Genomic DNA, 18035 nt, shown 5'->3' with positions numbered 1-18035 from the left:
TACCCAGACGTTTTACTTGCGTAATGCACAAATGATGCATAGGCGCAGACACTTTATTTCAGCATGTTTGTGCACCACATGGGTCACACAGTAAAGCTGCGTGACTGATGGAAATTTAGTGGCCATTTCAATGGAAAATGTTCTGTATGTAAACGGCTTTACCCCTAATGCACTGTGCTTTATTCATTTATGTTGGACAATGTGCTGCAAAATACACCACTGGGCATAAACTATTCACAAACCCTTCGGTTTCACGGATATAGCATTGATCGTACCCCCAGTGTGTAAATTGTTCTAGCACAACTGCTTGTCAGCCTAACGGCATTTGGACCTCATTTTTGTATCCTTTAACATACTGAACCAATGCTGTGGTACTTCTTGTTTTTTTTTGTTTTTGTTTTTTTAATTTAAGCTTCATCCAATGTTTTACATTTCCCTTGCAGCTAAGAAGTTCTCAGAAGCACAGCCCAAGAAGGAAGCCCCCAAAAAGGAAAAGGAGCCCAAGAAGGAAGAGAAAAAGGAAAAAAAGAAGGAAGAGAAGAAGCCTGCTGCTGAGGATGAGCCTGATGAGTGTGATGAGGTGCTAGCTTCAGAACCGAAGTCAAAGGACCCCTATGCCCACCTGCCAAAGAGGTGAGAGCAGCCATGCTAGGAGTGTTGGCTGATACTAGTATTGCACCCAGGGAAGAGTTGACTTTGTGGAATGGGGGGGGTGGGTATGATCTTTAATGGTTTATCGAAGAGCATTGTTTGCTGGTCCTGATTCAGGACTGTGTTGACACTCAATGCTTTGAGGAAGAGGTGGTGGTCAGGAAGTGTGTGAGATGGGGAGAAGTGACTGACTCTTGGTAGGGAAAGCGAGCTTTCAGTGCTTTTACTGTAGGATGCTGGAGGGGTTTGAAACTCAGGCCTACTATAATGCAGTAAAGGATGTAAACCAGTACTTTATTGTTAGGAAAATGGCTTTCTACTTGTGAGGTTTGTAGATGGATCAGGTAAAAATATGATTTTTAAACTTTTTATTTTGTTTTATTTGTAAACATAAAAAATGGTTTTTGCCATGTGTTTCCTAGTTGGTAGCAGTTAAATCATAAGTCTATGGACAAGTTCTCCCAGCCCCCCACTTGTCCATTCAGTCCATTTCCGTCCACGCCCTTTCTTAGTCTGAGGTAAAATAAGATTTATACAGAATACGTGATAGTCCTTTGAGGTGCAAAGATACCTCCTATGTTAACCGCTTCTACACTAGGCAGTTCATTTCCTAGAATATTGGCCCAACTGCCCTGTTAGCCTAGGGTTAGCTATGCTCAGGTAGTCTCTTTTCAACAGACATGCCTCAGTTTGTGGTCTTCCGCAGACTTGTCCTCTCTAGGGATTTGCTTTTGTGCAAGCCCTAGAACTGTAGATGCCGTGTTATCACATCTGCTACAGGTTTAAGCCGTTATCACCCGGGACAGCTGTTGGTTGACAAGTACAATAATGGCTAAAATCCTAAAAAAAATAGGACTTGAGCGGGTTGCTTAATTGACAGTATATTGCTATTTGGTATTTTTGTTTCAAATCTTTCCTTGTCCTTTTACCATCAGAAACTGAAAATAAAGGCATTCTTTAGTTTTCAAAAACATGCAGTTTGATCAAAATCCGATTGATTAGAAGATTCTCCCATTCTACTGACTTGAAGGATTACCTTTCAAATAAAAAAATAAAAAAATTAATGCCTACAGTAGACTGAAAACTGGACGTAATTTTTATCTCTGCAATCATAATTTTCTTTTCAAGCTACCCGGTTGCATTTGGGCTAGATGGTTCATAAATTTAATGGAAACGCCCAATTAATGCTTCAGGCAGCAGATACATAAGGCAGCCTGGAATACTTCTTGGTTGGTGTTGAATGTGAAGGCTGTTCATTTATTTTTGGAGGACTAGACTGTCTGCTTCGAGGAGGATGAGATGGAAATCCGGCGGACCAATCGACTCCTGTCCCTGAAGAGCTGTCCCCAAACGTATCCGAGGGAGAAAACCAAAGTGGGGTATCCTTAGCGTCAAATCCTGCAGGGCCCTGGACAAAACTCCAAGGGCCTGAGTATAGCTCACATCATAGCAAAAGTAGGCAATGAAACCCCACTCTGCAAATTGTCACCAGGCTGAGGCAGAGCCTACTCTAACTGGAGTCTGTATTGAGCAGGCGGGCATAAACATACAGCCTCTGGGTCACTGCTGCCCTCTGCCTAGAGTCCGCAAAAATACGAGGCTTTTAAGTAAAGCATGCTCATAGTGAAGGGTGTCTAGCTACAACAGTTGTCCACTCACACCTTGGCTGAAGGGTGCAGCGCGCGCTCTGTTTCAGAAGCACGGTCACCGTCTGAGGGCCCCCACGATGCAGAAATTGGAGAAATCTTAAGACCCCCATCCTGGAAAAGCAGGTGTAGGAGCTCTAGAGCCGCATAAGCGCCTCCTAATGCACCCATAGCCTGGCAAGATCACTGCAAAGCCATCCCAGGTGCGCCTGACAACTATCGAGTCCCGAATTCCAAAGAAATTGAGGTTAACCTTTGAGAAGGAGCAAGACTTAGATTCACAAAGGCATCCGAAGGACAAGGCTACAAGCTTTTCAACCCAATCACCTACACCCAGGCAATCGCCACTACCCTCCTCCACCATAATGACACCCATACTCTTTGCCCTTTTAATGCCACCAGTGTCTTCTGACATCTGTGTATTGTTACTCTGACCTTTTGAGGAGCGTCCTCTTTATGACCCCTGAATGGGGTCCAGTCCCAAGGATAATTATAGGCACTATGATCTACCCTGACGTGCACCTATTCTCTGCCAAGCCTTCCCCGCCAGGTTGATAACGTCACGTATCCGCACAGCATACTTCTGCCAGATGACATAAAGGTGCAAGAGAAGAAATGGTATGTAACTAGCGTAATCCAGAAGTACACACATTACCCTGTTGTGTTTAAAATTTCATAAACTTTTCAACAACTTATTCCCAGTCGAGATCAGGGTTTTTCAGTCTTTCTTTTGCTCCCTATGCTACCCCAGTTTGGACCCAGTTGAATGCAAATCATTCGTGGCCCTGCTTCTCATGGAAACAGTCCAGCCTGAACTGCCAGGCCATGTCCTCCTTGGACTGGAAATGAGCATCCTGGGACTCATTTCAGGGTATCACTCAGGTCTGTGACTGGGGTGGGTATTTGAAAAGTTTAATCACTGTCCATTTTATTTTCTGATGTTGCTAGTGCGCCCTAAATGGCTAAGGGTATTCCCAGATGTGGGTCCCTTGCTCTCCACCACTGGATTCAAGCTAGCCTGGCTGCTGAATGGGGTGATACCTTCCAGAATGCTTGTTTCTAGTCCAGGGAGGATCTGGCTTGGCAGTGTGGGCTGGACTGTTCCCATGGGAGCAGGGTCAAGACTGATTTGCATATGGCTGGGTACAAATTGTGGTGATATGGCAAGTAAAATGATGGATTAAATACAGGTCTGTGACTTGCAGTAAGTGTTTGAAAAGTTTCATCACCAATAATGTGTTTTGTAAAGAGCACAGATACGTCCATAGACTTGTACCAGTGCTGAGGTGCAGTACCTCCTTTTTGAGCGTTAAAGCGAGAGAGCCAAGCTAGATGGAACGAACTAGCCATGTGTTCGAGGCATGTGGGCTGCTAAATTCATATCTATTGCATAGATCGCCGCCTAGTGTTGGGTCCGGATGATTGCACATTGTTGTCCTGGAAGAGTCTTCGAAGTATCACGAGATAGGTGGCTCCTCCCCTGGACTACAGTGCGCATGGGCATAGACTCCATCCCCAGATTGTTTTTTTCCGCCATTGGGTTCGGGTGTGGTTTCGACGTCTCCGTGTCGGAACCGAAAAACTTTGTTCTTAAGGCCAAAAGGCCTTCGTTGCCTGCGTCGGTATTGTTTGCGTACGGTCTCGAGCATCCTCCGACTCTCGGAGCCGGAATTCTGCGGAGTAGAGTAATTCTTCAGACATCGAGGCCCTCTTGTCTCAGCAAGACCCGGGCGAACTTAACATGGAGCGGAGCCCGTTCAAGTTCTGCCCCGTCTGTGGATCCAAATAACCACATATCGACGTTCAGCCGGTCTGTAATAAATGCCTCTCGCCGGACCACAACGAGGAAAACTGCATGGCCTGTTCAAAATTCAGGTCAAAGAAGACGCTCAAGCATCGGCGTGCCTCTAGGCCCAGAGAGCGGCCCCGGCACCCGACGACATATTCGACGACCCCGCAGAAGAAGGCGGTAGCCATCATCTTCAGATTTCTCCACCGTCGACGGAGGTTGAGGCAGAGCCCGAAGAACAAGTCGAAGGACAGGCCCTGGACCTTGAATACGTCGAGGAGGTAGGGGGCGACGAAGAAGTTTATGGGGCCGCGGAAGATAGCTCAGAGGAAGAGCTATGCCCCGAAAGCTACATGACTCGGGCTCAGGTCACGGGATCGCCACTCGGCCTTACCCACGACCCAGCACCGCTATCCCCGGCCCCGCCTTCTGGCCCGGCCACGGACACTCAAGCGGAGCCGCCATTACACGTATCGAAACCAAAACCTTCGGATTCGACGGCACCAAAGATGGCCGACGTCCCATCCAAACCGAAACCATCGGATTCGACAAAACCTAAAATGGCCGACGTACAACAAAAAATAGCGAAGCCTGCTCCTTCATCGACTCCGTCGACCTCCGGCCCACAGAAGTCTAAGAAGGCTGTCGAGTCGACAGCGCCGCAAAAGGTGCCCAAGGAACCATCCTCTAAGAAGGACGTCCATCAAGTGTCAAGCACAGTTGCTCCTGCGCGGACCTCGAAGACTGTGGACACGCCTTCGGCCGCCACTGCGGCGCCTACCAGTAAGCGCACAGTCGAGTCAAAGTCAACTAAAAGCCACGACCCGAAGACAGGGGGCACTACGCATCGGCACAAAGATGCCGGATCGGCAGCAACGGCGTCGGCGCCAAAGGCTGCAACTGAGCCGCGACCCGTTAGTAACGAAGATTCGTCGGCGGAAAAGTCGTCGACACCGAGGGACTCCGACGCTACCGATCATCGGCCGTCGGTTTCTAAACCCTCTGCTTCCTTCACTAAGCAGGTCACCGACTCTCTCAAACGTATTCGGGAGAAGACTTTGTCGTCAACGGCTCCCACGCCGTCGGCTCCGAAATCGGTGGACACACCTCCGAAGACCTCGACCAAGCTTCTCTACTCTCTGCCACCTAAGGTGGCACCGAAGGCATTTGCACCCAGATCGGTGCCGAAAATCGCTGACACGTCGGACACTTCCACGCACAAAAGCTTGGATCAACATCACGCCTCTGAAGACCAATCGGAGCATTACATCGATGCCCAAACGGGGAAATTGACCCTCTACAAAAGGAAAATCACTTCCCAACCACTGGAATCCTATGTCATTGCACTGAAAAAGAAAAGGCCGGCACAGGACATTCCTGCCCTTGTTGAACCTGTTCTGCCACCACCAAGGAGTCCATCACCTTCCCCCAACCAATCAGGTGGAGAGGATGATGACCAAGATGACCAGTACAATTTCCCAGTTGACAATGACCCTGATGTTCAACTGGACTCATATGGCGATACTGGGGACCAAGGTGGACATCAGGTGGTACAAGATCCACAGGGGTTTGGGGCACGTACATCACCAACAGAGGATTCAGCAGCGTTTAATGCTTTGATAGAGTGGGCAGCGGCAAATCATGATGTGGACATGCATGCTGACCCGGTAGAGGAGGATTTTTTGTTTGACACTTTCTCTGTCTCAGACAGAACAGTTAAAATACTTCCTATGCTCAAAGGTGTCCTTAAACATGCACCAGAAATCTTTAAAGAACCTACCAGGGCGAGAGTGGTAAACCCACGTATCGAAAAGAAATACAGGCCAGCACCTGGAGACCCTGCATATATTCGGGGACAGTTGCCTCTGGATTCGTTGGTGGTCGCCAATGCCCGCAAGAGGGCGAACTCCCAAACAACGGGTGAAGCTCCTCCCCCAGACAAGGAGTCGAAAAATGCTTGAGGCATCCGGCAAAAGGGTGGCTGCGCAAGCTGCCAATATCTGGCGTATAGCAAACACACAGGCACTATTGGCACGATACGATAGGGCGCATTACGACACCCTAGAACAGCTCCTTCAACACCTACCTGATCAGTTTAAGGAAGGGGCCGAAATGCTCATACAAGAGGGAAAGCTCATCTCAAACGCAGCAATAAAGTGTGCACTTGATGTGGCTGATACAGCGGCTAGGGGAATTAACACTAGCGTCATGTTAAGGCGACAAGCTTGGCTTCGCATATCTGGATTTAAACCCGATATTCAAACTACAATACTCAACCAGCCCGTCAATCCAGACAGACTGTTTGGTCCAGATGTTGACACCACCCTGGAAAAGATTAAAAAGGACAATGAGACTGCTAAGTCCATGGGGGCGCTTCAGTCTCAACAATTCAGGGGAAGCACTTTTCGTCGCTCAGGAGCACGTGGTGTTACCAGAGGACACTTGGGTCAACAAACACAATTCGCAAAAAGTGGTGCACAATCCTCGTACCCCAAGCAGGGTAGAGGGGGTTACAGAGGTAACGGTGCCAAAGGCAGGGGCAGAGGGATCAACAACTCCCGTTCATCTGCCGCCAACAAACAGTGACTCTCTGTCACTGCCCCCCGACCATCCAACACCTGTCGGGGGGAGACTCCAGCAGTTCCTGCCAGTCTGGACGTCCGTCCACCACGGACAGGTGGGTGAGAAAACTTATCCAGTACGGTTATTGTTTGGAGTTAACATCCACTCCTCCCAACATTCTCCCAAGACACCGTCCTATGTCGGCAGAGCACTTGCACTTATTGCAGCAGGAAGTTGTGGTGATGCTGCAAAAAGGCGCAATCGAGCTCGTACCAGTGGAGGAGGAAGGAACAGGAGTCTATTCCCTGTACTTCCTCATCCCAAAAAAGGACGGATCCCTCAGACCCATTCTGGATCTACGCCCTCTCAACATGTGTATATACTGTCAGAACACTTTCACATGCTGACACTGCAGCAAATTCTTCCCCTGCTAAACCAAGGGGACTTCCTAGCAACCTTGGACCTCAAGGATGCTTATTTCCACATCCCACTCCATCCATCCCACAGAAAATACCTCAGGTTCACCATTCAAAACAGGCACTATCAGTTCAAAGTCCTACCCTTCGGGGTGACTACTGCCCCCAGAGTGTTTACAAAGTGTCTGGCGACAGTGGCGGCGCACCTCAGACGGCAAAACATACATGTCTACCCGTACCTAGACGACTGGCTTGTTCAAGCAAAGTCTGAACAACAGTGCGCCGCGGACATGTCCCACACTATTCACCTCCTTCACAGTCTGGGGTTCTCGCTAAACTACCCAAAGTCGCACCTTCAACCAGCCCATGTGCGGCAGTATCTGGGCGCGACAATAAACACCCTGACTGCTATGGCTCAGCCAAACCCAGTCAGGGTCGACACAATTCAATCGCTGATCCAAAGGTTCAGACCGCAACACTCCCTACCAGCGAGAGTGTTCATGCAGTTGATAGGCATGATGGCCTCCTGCATCTTCATAGTCCCGCACGCGAGGTTGCACATGCGTCCGCTCCAAGAATGCTTGGCAAATCAGTGGACACAGGCTCAGGGACAACTAACAGACCTAGTGTTGGTGACCGGTCGGGCATACAACTCTCTGCATTGGTGGAATCCACACAACCTTTGCAAGGGACGACCGTTCCAAGAGCCGGTGCCACAGATTATCCTAACGACGGACGCATCTCTCCAAGGGTGGGGAGCCCATGTGCTCCACTACACTGTGCAGGGACTGTGGTCCACCCAGCAACAGAAGTTGCACATCAACTACCTAGAATTGATGGCAATCTTCATGGCGCTAAAGTCCTTCAAAGTACATCTGTGCAACAGTCGTGTTGATCCAGACGGACAACATGACAGCCATGTACTACATCCAAAAACAGGGAGGCACTCACTCGCCACAGCTGTCATCTGGCTCAGAGCATGTGGAAGTGGGCCATTCAGAGGAACATTTTCCTCATGGCAGAACACCTCCCGGGCAAGGACAATCAGATGGCGGATCTGCTCAGCAGATACAGCCATCAAATGCACGAGTGGGAGATACATCCATCAGTACTCCACCCGTACTTCCAGCAGTGGGGTCATCCAGAGATAGACCTGTTTGCCACAAGGGAAAACGCAAAATGCCAAAGCTTTGCCGCCAGGTTCCCTCACCCGGAATCGCAAGGGAATGCGATATGGATGAACTGGTCAGGCAAATTTGCGTACGCTTTTCCCCCAGCGCCTCTCATTCCGCTGGTGGCAAGAAAGCTAAAGCAACACTCGATGACTCTCATCCTGGTTGCTCCAACATGGGCACGCCAACCATGGTACACCACGTTTCTAGAACTTTCCGTGGTACCGCATCAAAGGCTGCATCTCACATCCAGGCTCTTGACGCAGAACCATGGAGACATTCAGCATCCAGATCCGCAACAGCTCAATCTGCCGATCTGGCTCCTGAGGTCTTATAATTTGGCTACCTCAACCTGCCTCCAGAATGCATGGACATCATCCGGGAGGCAAGAAAGCCCACTACCAGAGCTTGCTATGCATCAAAATGGAAGCGGTTTGTCATTTACTGTACAGACCACGATATCAACCCGCTAGATGCATCCATTCCTAACATCTGCTATTTGTTACATCTTTACAAATGCAATCTAGCGTACGCTTCCATTCGGATACACTTATCCGCCATAGCGGCTTATCTCCAGAATAGGCAGCATCTCTCTGTTTTCAGGGTGCCTGCCATTAAAGCCTTCCTGGAGGGACTGAAGCGAGTCATTCCTCCAAGAACACCACCAGCTCCAGTGTGGAACCTCAATGTGGTCCTCACTAGGCTGATGGGTCCACCTTTCGAGCCACTGCACTCCTGCGAAATTCAATTTCTAACATGGAAAGTGGCTTTTCTCATTGCTATTACATCGCTCAGACGTGTTAGTGAGCTGCAAGCGCTCACAATCCAAGAGCCATTCATCCAAATACATTCAAACAGGGTAGTGCTCCGCACTAACCCCAAATTCCTTCCTAAGGTAGTGTCACAGTTTCATATCGACCAAACTATTGACCTGCCCGCATTCTTCCAAAACCCACAAACGGTAGCTGAAAGAATGCTTCATACATTGGACGTTAGGAGGGCGTTGATGTACTACATTGACAGAACGCAACACTTTAGGAAAACACAACAACTTTTTGTTGCCTTCTCAGCGCAGCACAAAGGCAACCCCATTTCCAAAGCAGGAATAGCCAGATGGATTGTTAAGTGCATTCAAATCTGTTATCAAAAGGCTAAGCGTACTTTAACAATACCCCCAAGGGCGCACTCCACACGCAAGTTGGGGGCCTCCATGGCTTTCCTGGGGAACATTCCTTTGGAAGACATTTGTAGAGCAGCCACATGGACTACACCACACACATTTACCAAACATTACTGTGTTGATGTGCATTCCAAACAGCAAGCAGCTGTAGGACAGGCTGTTCTCAAGACACTTTTTCAAGATTCTGCAGCTGGCACGGGCAACCGCCCTTAATGGAGGGACTGCTATGTATTCTATGCAATAGATATGAATTTAGCAGCCCACATGCCTCGAACTGAATATGCTACTTACCAGTATGCATCTGTTCTTGGCATGTAGGGCTGCTAACATTCATATCGCCCGCCCTCCTCCCCGGTGCCCGTAGCGACTGCAGATACTCTTGCATTCATCATTAGCATGGACATCCTTTACACTATTTCACTCCATCTCTGCCACAATGGCTAAAAACAATCTGGGGATGGAGTCGATGCCCATGCGCACTGTAGTCCAGGGGAGGAGCCACCTATCTCGTGATACTTCGAAGACTCTTCCAGGACAACAATGTGCAATCATCCGGACCCAACAATAGGCGGCGATCTATGCAATAGATATGAATGTTAGCAGCCCTACATGCCAAGAACAGATGCATACTGGTAAGTAGCATATTCATTTCTTTTTTTCCGGAAAGAGATCTAACTTGTGAAATCCCCAATTTTTCAGTATTAAAGCTAAACTAGCATCCTCATAAGCACGTTTTTCAAATCTAGGGATGAGTTGTAGCTAGTCTTTGGCTGATCTCAGATCTTTATGGTGAGTAGGCTGAGATCATAGGAGGCAGGTAGCTAGGACCTTTGCCATTGAATTCTGTAGCAGAGAGCTTTAAAGGAAACTCGTTCTTTCAGAGGTAACCAGTGCAGTTTGGCTAAGGCAGGTGCTGATGACGTGTCTGGTCAAATTCAGCAGTATGCATGTTCTGTACCATCTGGAGTTGCATAATACATGCTTGCCAGATTCCTAGATATAACACGTTGAAATAGTCCAGTCTAGATGTGACAAGGGACTGGACCAATGTTTCGCAGTGTGAATCTTTTCTGGATTCACATGCTGGGCATTATTCCGCCATCTAGAGGTTGATTCCGGAACTGTTGTATTTGTCCTTGTGTTTTTAGGTCTCTCCTACGCAGCGCGCAATTGCTGCTTAGGAGGGGACCTTTTGTCATCGCTCACTACTTTTGAATAAACGCGTGCACCTTTTGCATTGCTTTGTATTCCAACTTGTGCACGTTTGGTGTTTTCCTTGCGGGAGCGAGCAGCAGCGCCATCTGCTTTTGATTATCTTCAAAACAGATGGTGCCGCTGCTCGCTCCCGCAAGGGAAACGATGTGGGTGTCTGGTCCCTGTTAGCAAAAATTTCCTGACACTTTACTACAGCTGCAACGAGAAATGCAGTGTTCTGATTCGGACTCTCACGCTCAAGGTTGTTGTTTTCACTACCTGTTTTTCCGCGACTGAGGCGGAAGGTGTGGAGTCAAGGTTGGTGAGTGTGCTGTTCCGATGCCCATCCCATTGTGCGCTTGTGGGCTGCTCTGTTGGCTCGTGCGCTCATCTCAAATGTTGCACCACCTGACTGAGGCCAGGCGCTCTCTGCCCTCTCTGGGCTGAGCCACCTTTGTGCAGGGCACCGTCTTAAAGCGAGGAGTCGGGAGCTGCACGTCAGTCCGGGGGCCGGGCTAGACTAGCACCGGTAACAAGGTCTCGAAACACAGGATGCTGCGGGACGGTCGCCCGTTGACTAGAGCTGCCTGTTGACTTTACACACCAGCCGAGCCTGTGCCTTGTCTGACTGGAATGTAAACATCCGACTCGCCCCTGTGACTTTATGGCTGAGTTTTATGGAAGAACGAGGCATCCTGACGCCCCATGGTGACCAGCCCAACGGCGACAGGCTGAGGTGTAAGGCGTGAATATGATAGATACTGCATAGACCATTTTTTAAAAAACAAAAAATGATTGCTGCTTTATATGAAAGAGATTTGAAAACTTTCTGTGAAATACTTTATATTTTTTTGGATTTTACACTTAAAGCCCGTTTTTAGGTCTCACCTACCTTTTGCCAGCGACGTTATCTTATGCATCTTGGGGGCTTAAGGATAGGTGTGCATAGGAAGATACTTATGCGGTTTTAAGTGTTTATAATTTTTATAACGAGCATTGGCATAGCCAATAGGTCTCGCCTTTGGGACCTTACAAGTGTTTAATTATGCAGCACAATACCCTTGGTGCAACATACTGTTGCATGGCTAAACACTTCTAATGTCCCAAAGGCGAGACCTATTGGCTATGCCAATGCTTGTTTCTCTTAGTTTGGGCTTGGGCGTTGGAAGACGTCCTAAAGTATCAAGCCACCACGCTGTGAACCAAATGGAAAGTTGTTTACAGATGATGAGAACCTGTTTTACCCCATATTAAGTCGGAGACGGCTATGACTCATCCATACTGTTCTCTGTCAAGCATGAGCTAAGTCTTGCTGCAGAGTCGGCAGATTTTTGCGACAGAGTAACTCGTCCGCGTATGAACCAGTAAGGAAGCCATATCGCTCGACCATGTCCGCTAAGAGGCGCATATACAGATTAAAAAGTGCCTGGCTCAGAGAAGAGCCGTCACTGCCGAAATACGAACCAAGTAGAAGTTTGTAGGATGCATTCTGCATTGTATACATTTTCCCTAAATAAAAATTTCATTTCGCAATCTTAATTTGCTGGTGGCAGCTTTTCAAGGTTGAACGATACTGGGTCTTGTTGCAGGGATCATAGTTTTTATGCCAAAAGCGTTCTAACAGTTTGCAGCCTTTCTTAAAAAAATAAGTAGTTCTTCAATGAACCATTTAACCAAGGGTTTGCCTTTTGATCACATGTCCAGTGGTTGGCACAATCTGATCTAGTGCGCCATTAATCCACTCTACTACTCTGAAATAGGCACCTTTATGCTATGCTCCGGAACTGGGCAATTCTCTTCTAGTACTTGTGTAAAAGGCTTGGTAGTCACTTGAGCCTATCTGCGGGTTTGGGTTGGCTGATTAGAAATGGCTGGGTGCACTGACAGACGAGTTAACCAACGTATGGGGACTGCAAAATGAACAGTCAGTTCAAGTTCAAAAGACCTCTATTCGAATTTCTTAAAATTCATAAAAGTACCGATCATAACGTCAACAAACCATGATAATATATATACATACAAATGATTAGTAAAAATAAACATATGACATTACATTCCATACAGTGACAATACAATATATTTCAGAACAATATGCTACATTTCTATAATGACACAATTAAAACTGATTACTATATTCAGGGATTTTCCATCGTCTTGCGTGCTCGTATGGCCAATCTTAAAAAAGAACTGGTGCGGAAAGTTAATTCATCACTATCCAGAGCAATCAACATACTATATGAGTCTTTGAGAGTCAGTGGTCTGGATTTTTTAAAATACGGAGTTAAAAACCATTTAATGAATTTAAGATAAAATTTACAGAAAAATAAAAAGTGCAAATCATCCTGAGTACTCACACCATCACAGGGACATAAGATAGAATCAGTACTGTGACAATAGCCTAGTGGAAAGGACAACATAAATTTTACAGTGCCTGCCCTTAAACGAAACAATAATGATCTCTCCCAGCTGGTCATAGGCAGGGAGAGATAGGGCGGCAAAGTCTGTCTACACAGTCCATTTCCTATATATTTCATTACAGTTGATTTTTGCGATTCACTTCTTAGCCTTTCACTATTGCAAAGTGCATATAGCGCATTTCTGACCTCAATTTTATCCTTTAATTCTATAGTCATGGGATCGATAAACAAAGTGCCTCTGTCAACTTCATTTAGTGATTTAAAAACTTCGGACAACCATGGGATCCTCATTCCGTGATCACTACTTAAGCAGTCCTTTATAATATTTTGAGTAAGAGCAGCAGCATCATTCCTCCAGATTCTAATCCAGAAAAGTGCAGGTCTTGCTCTAATAAAATCCCTTATATGTGGAAGATTTAATTCACTATGACCGATGAAATTGGATGAGGAGATCGGTGCACCCAACACTTTCCTGCAGAAGCGATTTTCCTCCCTTTGGATGCAGAGGCTGTTTCTTGATCCCCATACCTCTGCTCCATACGTGGCAACAGGTGAGCACTGTAGTTTAAAAATCTTTAAAATAGCCTTAGTGGCACCTATTTTCTTTGGGCGGGGGAGACTCAAAACAGAGTTGTTGGCCTTCGAGAACTTGCTCGTGGCGTGGGCCAAATGCCCACTCCACGAGCCGTTCGCAGCGAAAACCAACCCTAAATACGGAAATATAGGGACAGATTCCAATTTGTCTGTGCCTAACTGTATAGTATTGAAAGTCCAGATCCTCCATGAACTTAACAAAACTATGTACAAGCAGACGAAGAGCGTTAGGAGTGCGGGCCATAAGCACCGCATCGTCTGCATATAGGAGCACTGGAAGTGGTTTCCCTAAAATGATTGGGACATCTGTGGTAACTTTTTTCAGGCAGGTGGATAAACCGTTAATATAGATGATTAACAGCAGGGGTGCTAAAACGCACCCCTGCCTCACCCCCCTCCCAATATCAATGGCTCCTGATACCTCGCCGCCCATCCCAATACGTACCCGTGCTTTCAGGTCAGTATGTAGATAGGCCAAGAAATTTACAAGAGTATTATCAAGGCCATTGGTTGAAAGGATGGACCAAAGCTTTGATCTATTAACAAGATCAAAAGCAGATGAGAGGTCCATAAACGCGAGATAGGTGGGGGAGGAGCGGGCAACACTATATTTATCAATTAGCAATTTTAAGTTTAAGCATTGCTCCACTGTTCCTACCCCACTACGGAACCCCATCTGACATGGATCTAAAAAGTCAGTGTCAGTTGCCCATTCCAGAATTCTATGGAAAATTATACGACCCAATACTTTTAAAGTATTGTCCAAAAGGGAGATAGGTCTGACCCTGCGAATTATCGCCCTATCTCCCTTTTTATAAATTGGGACAATAATACTGGTAGCCCATGTAGTCGGCATGGCTGTTTTTGGGAGACTATTAAAAATATTGAGAAATATGGGTGTCCACAAGTCAGCGTCCCATTTAATAATATCAATGGGGAGACCATCGGGTCCGGGTGCCTTATTTCCCAGACTCTCTTTTATAGCTGTTTTAACTTCATGATCTAAGATTAATAGACCACCTGATTGGCCAAAAGTAGGAAGGGGAGGATGCTCCTCTAAGGGGGCTGCATAAATACTAGAGAAATGGGCCTCCCATGCTGCGCTTGTTATATTACAACTGATTTGGGTAAGTTTCTGTCCCATTTCCCTTGTTTTTCTGACAGCCGACCAAAAAGAACCGCTGCCACCCAAGTTTGCACTGATTACCAAAGAGTCCCATTGATCAGAAAGTAGGTTAGCCTTCCGTTCTGATATTTTGGCTTTGTAGTTTTTCCTGGCTAATTGGACGGTGGCTTTACACCTTGGTTTTATAGAAAGAGCCTTTCTTAATTCTCTGTTTGCCAGGGAACATGATGAATCGAACCACCTTGGCTCTTTACCTTTCTTAGGTAATGGAACAGACAAAAGAGTTTTGATAGTTGAGCACAAAACTTCAAAATCGGCAATTATTTGATCATAATTATCACTTGGAGACAAACAAGAGTCAATCAGATGTGGGTATAGCGTTTGCACACTGGCTAAAATAGCCTCACAATCCACTCCCCTCCATTTTAACCGAAGGCCATCAATTGACGGGGTAATGTCCCTTGCACCATTTAACTTCGCAAAAATCGGACTTGGAGCAAGATCCAAAATTACAACCAATGGATTATGGTCACTAAGGGGTGTTTGTACCACAGACGTTTTTACTATACAATCTGTTAACAGTGGTGATGTGAATACATAGTCCATGGTAGAGCTACTATGTCTACCAATAAATGTTGGAGCATAAGGGGAATCAGGTTTATGTCCTATTCTCAGAGCATCATCTAAATCAAATTCAGTGAGTAATTTGGACAATTCCGAACCTCTACGCTCAGCTAGATCAGAATAGATCTGATTAGCAGATCCAGCACTCACTGTTAATTTTGCATTGAAATCACCCCCTATTATAATACCTGACTTATTGTCTACTGAAATGGAACATTCCAATTTACTTAAAACCTTGGATAATGCCAGAAAATTCTTGTTCGGTACATAATAAAAATCATTATTATAAAAGTTAATTAAATAAACTGTGGTCTTTGACTTCAACTTATATTCAAGAATCTGGATATTGGAATTACCAGGACCATCGTTCTGCAGGTTTCTAATTGTACCACCTGCGAGAATCTTAATCCCAACAAAGAGGCCACCCACTGCTCGGCCAAAACTCTGTTTAGGCGATGTTAGGCTGAAACAGTGATAGCCCTCTATATACAGATTGCCAACAGCCCATGTTTCCTGAAACATAAGAATATCTGCATCATTCATTATCTCGATCCATGCAGGATCCGATAGTTTGGATTCCAATCCTGCGACATTCCAACTTAAGATTGATAACCCATGGATATTACATTGGTTACCAGGACTTACCCTAATGCTCCCTGCTTTTTCAAAAGTAGTATTAACAACAACAGGGACATTGCTATGAGCGGGCATCAATTCCATGGTTTCCAATGTGCCATTCAAAACCTGACAGTCTTCAGCTAATGCTGAATATCCCTCTTGTGTAATGACTGTGACTTGGCTGTGGATGTCTATATTGGGCATTATATCCAGTCAATCCTGGTCATCTAGGTTGGAAAAATATTCAAAACGATTATACGTGGGAATGTTGAATGTTGACCTTACTTCAGTTATCGGTTGAAACTGATGAGGGTCAGGAGCAGGATAAGACCCATCTCTATAGTTGTATTGGTGCATGTTTGAGAGTTGAAAATGTTGCAGAGGGTAAGAAGGGGGTGCTACTGACATTGGGATCTGGTTCCGCCAATTATTATGGCCGTTCAGATGACCAAAATCCTGGTTTTGTAAGAAAAGCGGTGATTTGATCCTTGCACCAAAATTCGAATCTTGAAAAGAGGTAGTGGGGTGGCTCACCATGACTTGTAAAGAGGTAGTGGGGTGGCTCACCATGACTTGTTTTTGGGGTATCAAATGTCTATAGAAATAGCCTAGTGGAAGGAGTGTGGTGTTAAATTCCCAAGTTGAGGGTGATGGGGCACTTGCTAGTGTTTTCTCTGCCCATTTTGGGTTCTTAAAGTTGATTGTAACACAATCCCCCTCAAACTTTTTTCTGAGTGGGCCTATCCATCCCACCCTCTGAGTATTCATAATCTCCCTGGCTCCTTCTATGGGGAAATTGCAATTTGCAGTTAACCAGTGAAGGGTTTTATTTTTGAGGGATGGAAGAGTCTCCTCTTGGTCCTTCCTTAATTTGGGAACATTAACTAAAACAAGGACATAAGCCCCGCATTCTGGTGGTAAATTAATGCGGGAAGGGGCCTGTCTATTTGTTTTTTGTGGTGGTTGGACCAGAGTAGAGCCACCTATGGAATTGGGAGGCTGGCCCGCCATGGGCACACTTGTCTGTTTGATATTCTGGTCCTTCCTTATAGATAAGGCTGCATTATTACAATTAGTTGTTGGTTGGCTAACACTTATCCCCTTCGGTAGGACTGGGGCTGGTTTGGGTAAGATAGCTGCGTTTGTAGATAGTGCTTGAGAGGTATTGGAATCGGGACCTACTGTTTTGGTGGAAATAGATTTAGTTACATCATTTGCAGCATTTATTTTAGATAGATTCTTAATGGGGATGATTAGTTCAGCTATTTGCTTTTCTATCCGGGTGAGCCTGCTTTCAATGGGCGATAGATAAATACTAAGAAGTTCACCCAGTTTTGCCAGCATGTAATCATTTGCTGTTTCAATGCGGTCATTTGTTTTACCATCCTTTTCTACTATCCCACCCTGCTGCTCCCCTTCTCTTTCTTTGTCCTCATAATCCTTAGTAGTCTCCTCAGTCCTACTTATATTTGGATTAGAATTAGGGTTAGCATCTTCCCCCGTTTGATTTTGGGGCGGGGCATGTTTACTAATCTTTGAAGATTTAGGTGCATATTGTTTTTGTTGTTTTCGAATGGCACCCTCTCGTCTGCCCCTTAGTTCCCTAGTATTTTCTACTGATATAGTTTCAGGGGAAGGGGTCATATGTAGATCAGGGGTCTTCTCTAGATCCATACTGATGTATGTGTCGGAATCTATGAGGGGAATAGAAGCAGATAGATTTACTTCGTTTGGGATGGTATGAATTTCGACACACGTATTTAATAACGGTCTAATGTTAGAGGGCAAAACCTGGATAGGGGTAGTTGCAGAAGCAATAAGTCCCAGGGAAGAACGTTTGGCATGGGCAAGATCTTGTGAGACCCTGCGTTCTAGAAGAGATATACCCTGGTTTATAGCATCATTGGCCTTAATTATAAAGTTGTCGATAGGGCCAGTTTTGCAACTACCCCCAGCAGCTGCTGTTCTACTACGGCTCCCCCTTGGGGACATGCTGACAATAAGTAGTAGTAAACTGATGCAGTCACGTAGTAGGATCACAGATGA

General features: G+C 46.1%; 1 protein-coding gene across 1 annotated transcript in view; it reads left to right on the top strand.

Moving 5' to 3' along the window:
* EEF1G (eukaryotic translation elongation factor 1 gamma) overlaps positions 1 to 18035 on the top strand; it is a 68719-nt gene that overhangs the window by 26006 nt on the left and 24678 nt on the right. Inside the window, exon 7 of the mRNA XM_078660577.1 lies at positions 444 to 633. Coding sequence (XP_078516703.1) covers positions 444 to 633 — 190 coding nt within the window. The remainder of the gene's footprint in view (positions 1 to 443; positions 634 to 18035) is intronic.

This window comes from Lissotriton helveticus, chromosome 9 (genome assembly GCF_964261635.1).
Source record: "Lissotriton helveticus chromosome 9, aLisHel1.1, whole genome shotgun sequence".
Lineage (NCBI taxonomy): Eukaryota > Metazoa > Chordata > Amphibia > Caudata > Salamandridae > Lissotriton > Lissotriton helveticus.
Note: the sequence above shows the minus strand (reverse complement) of the source record. Positions and strands in the feature narration are given on the sequence as shown.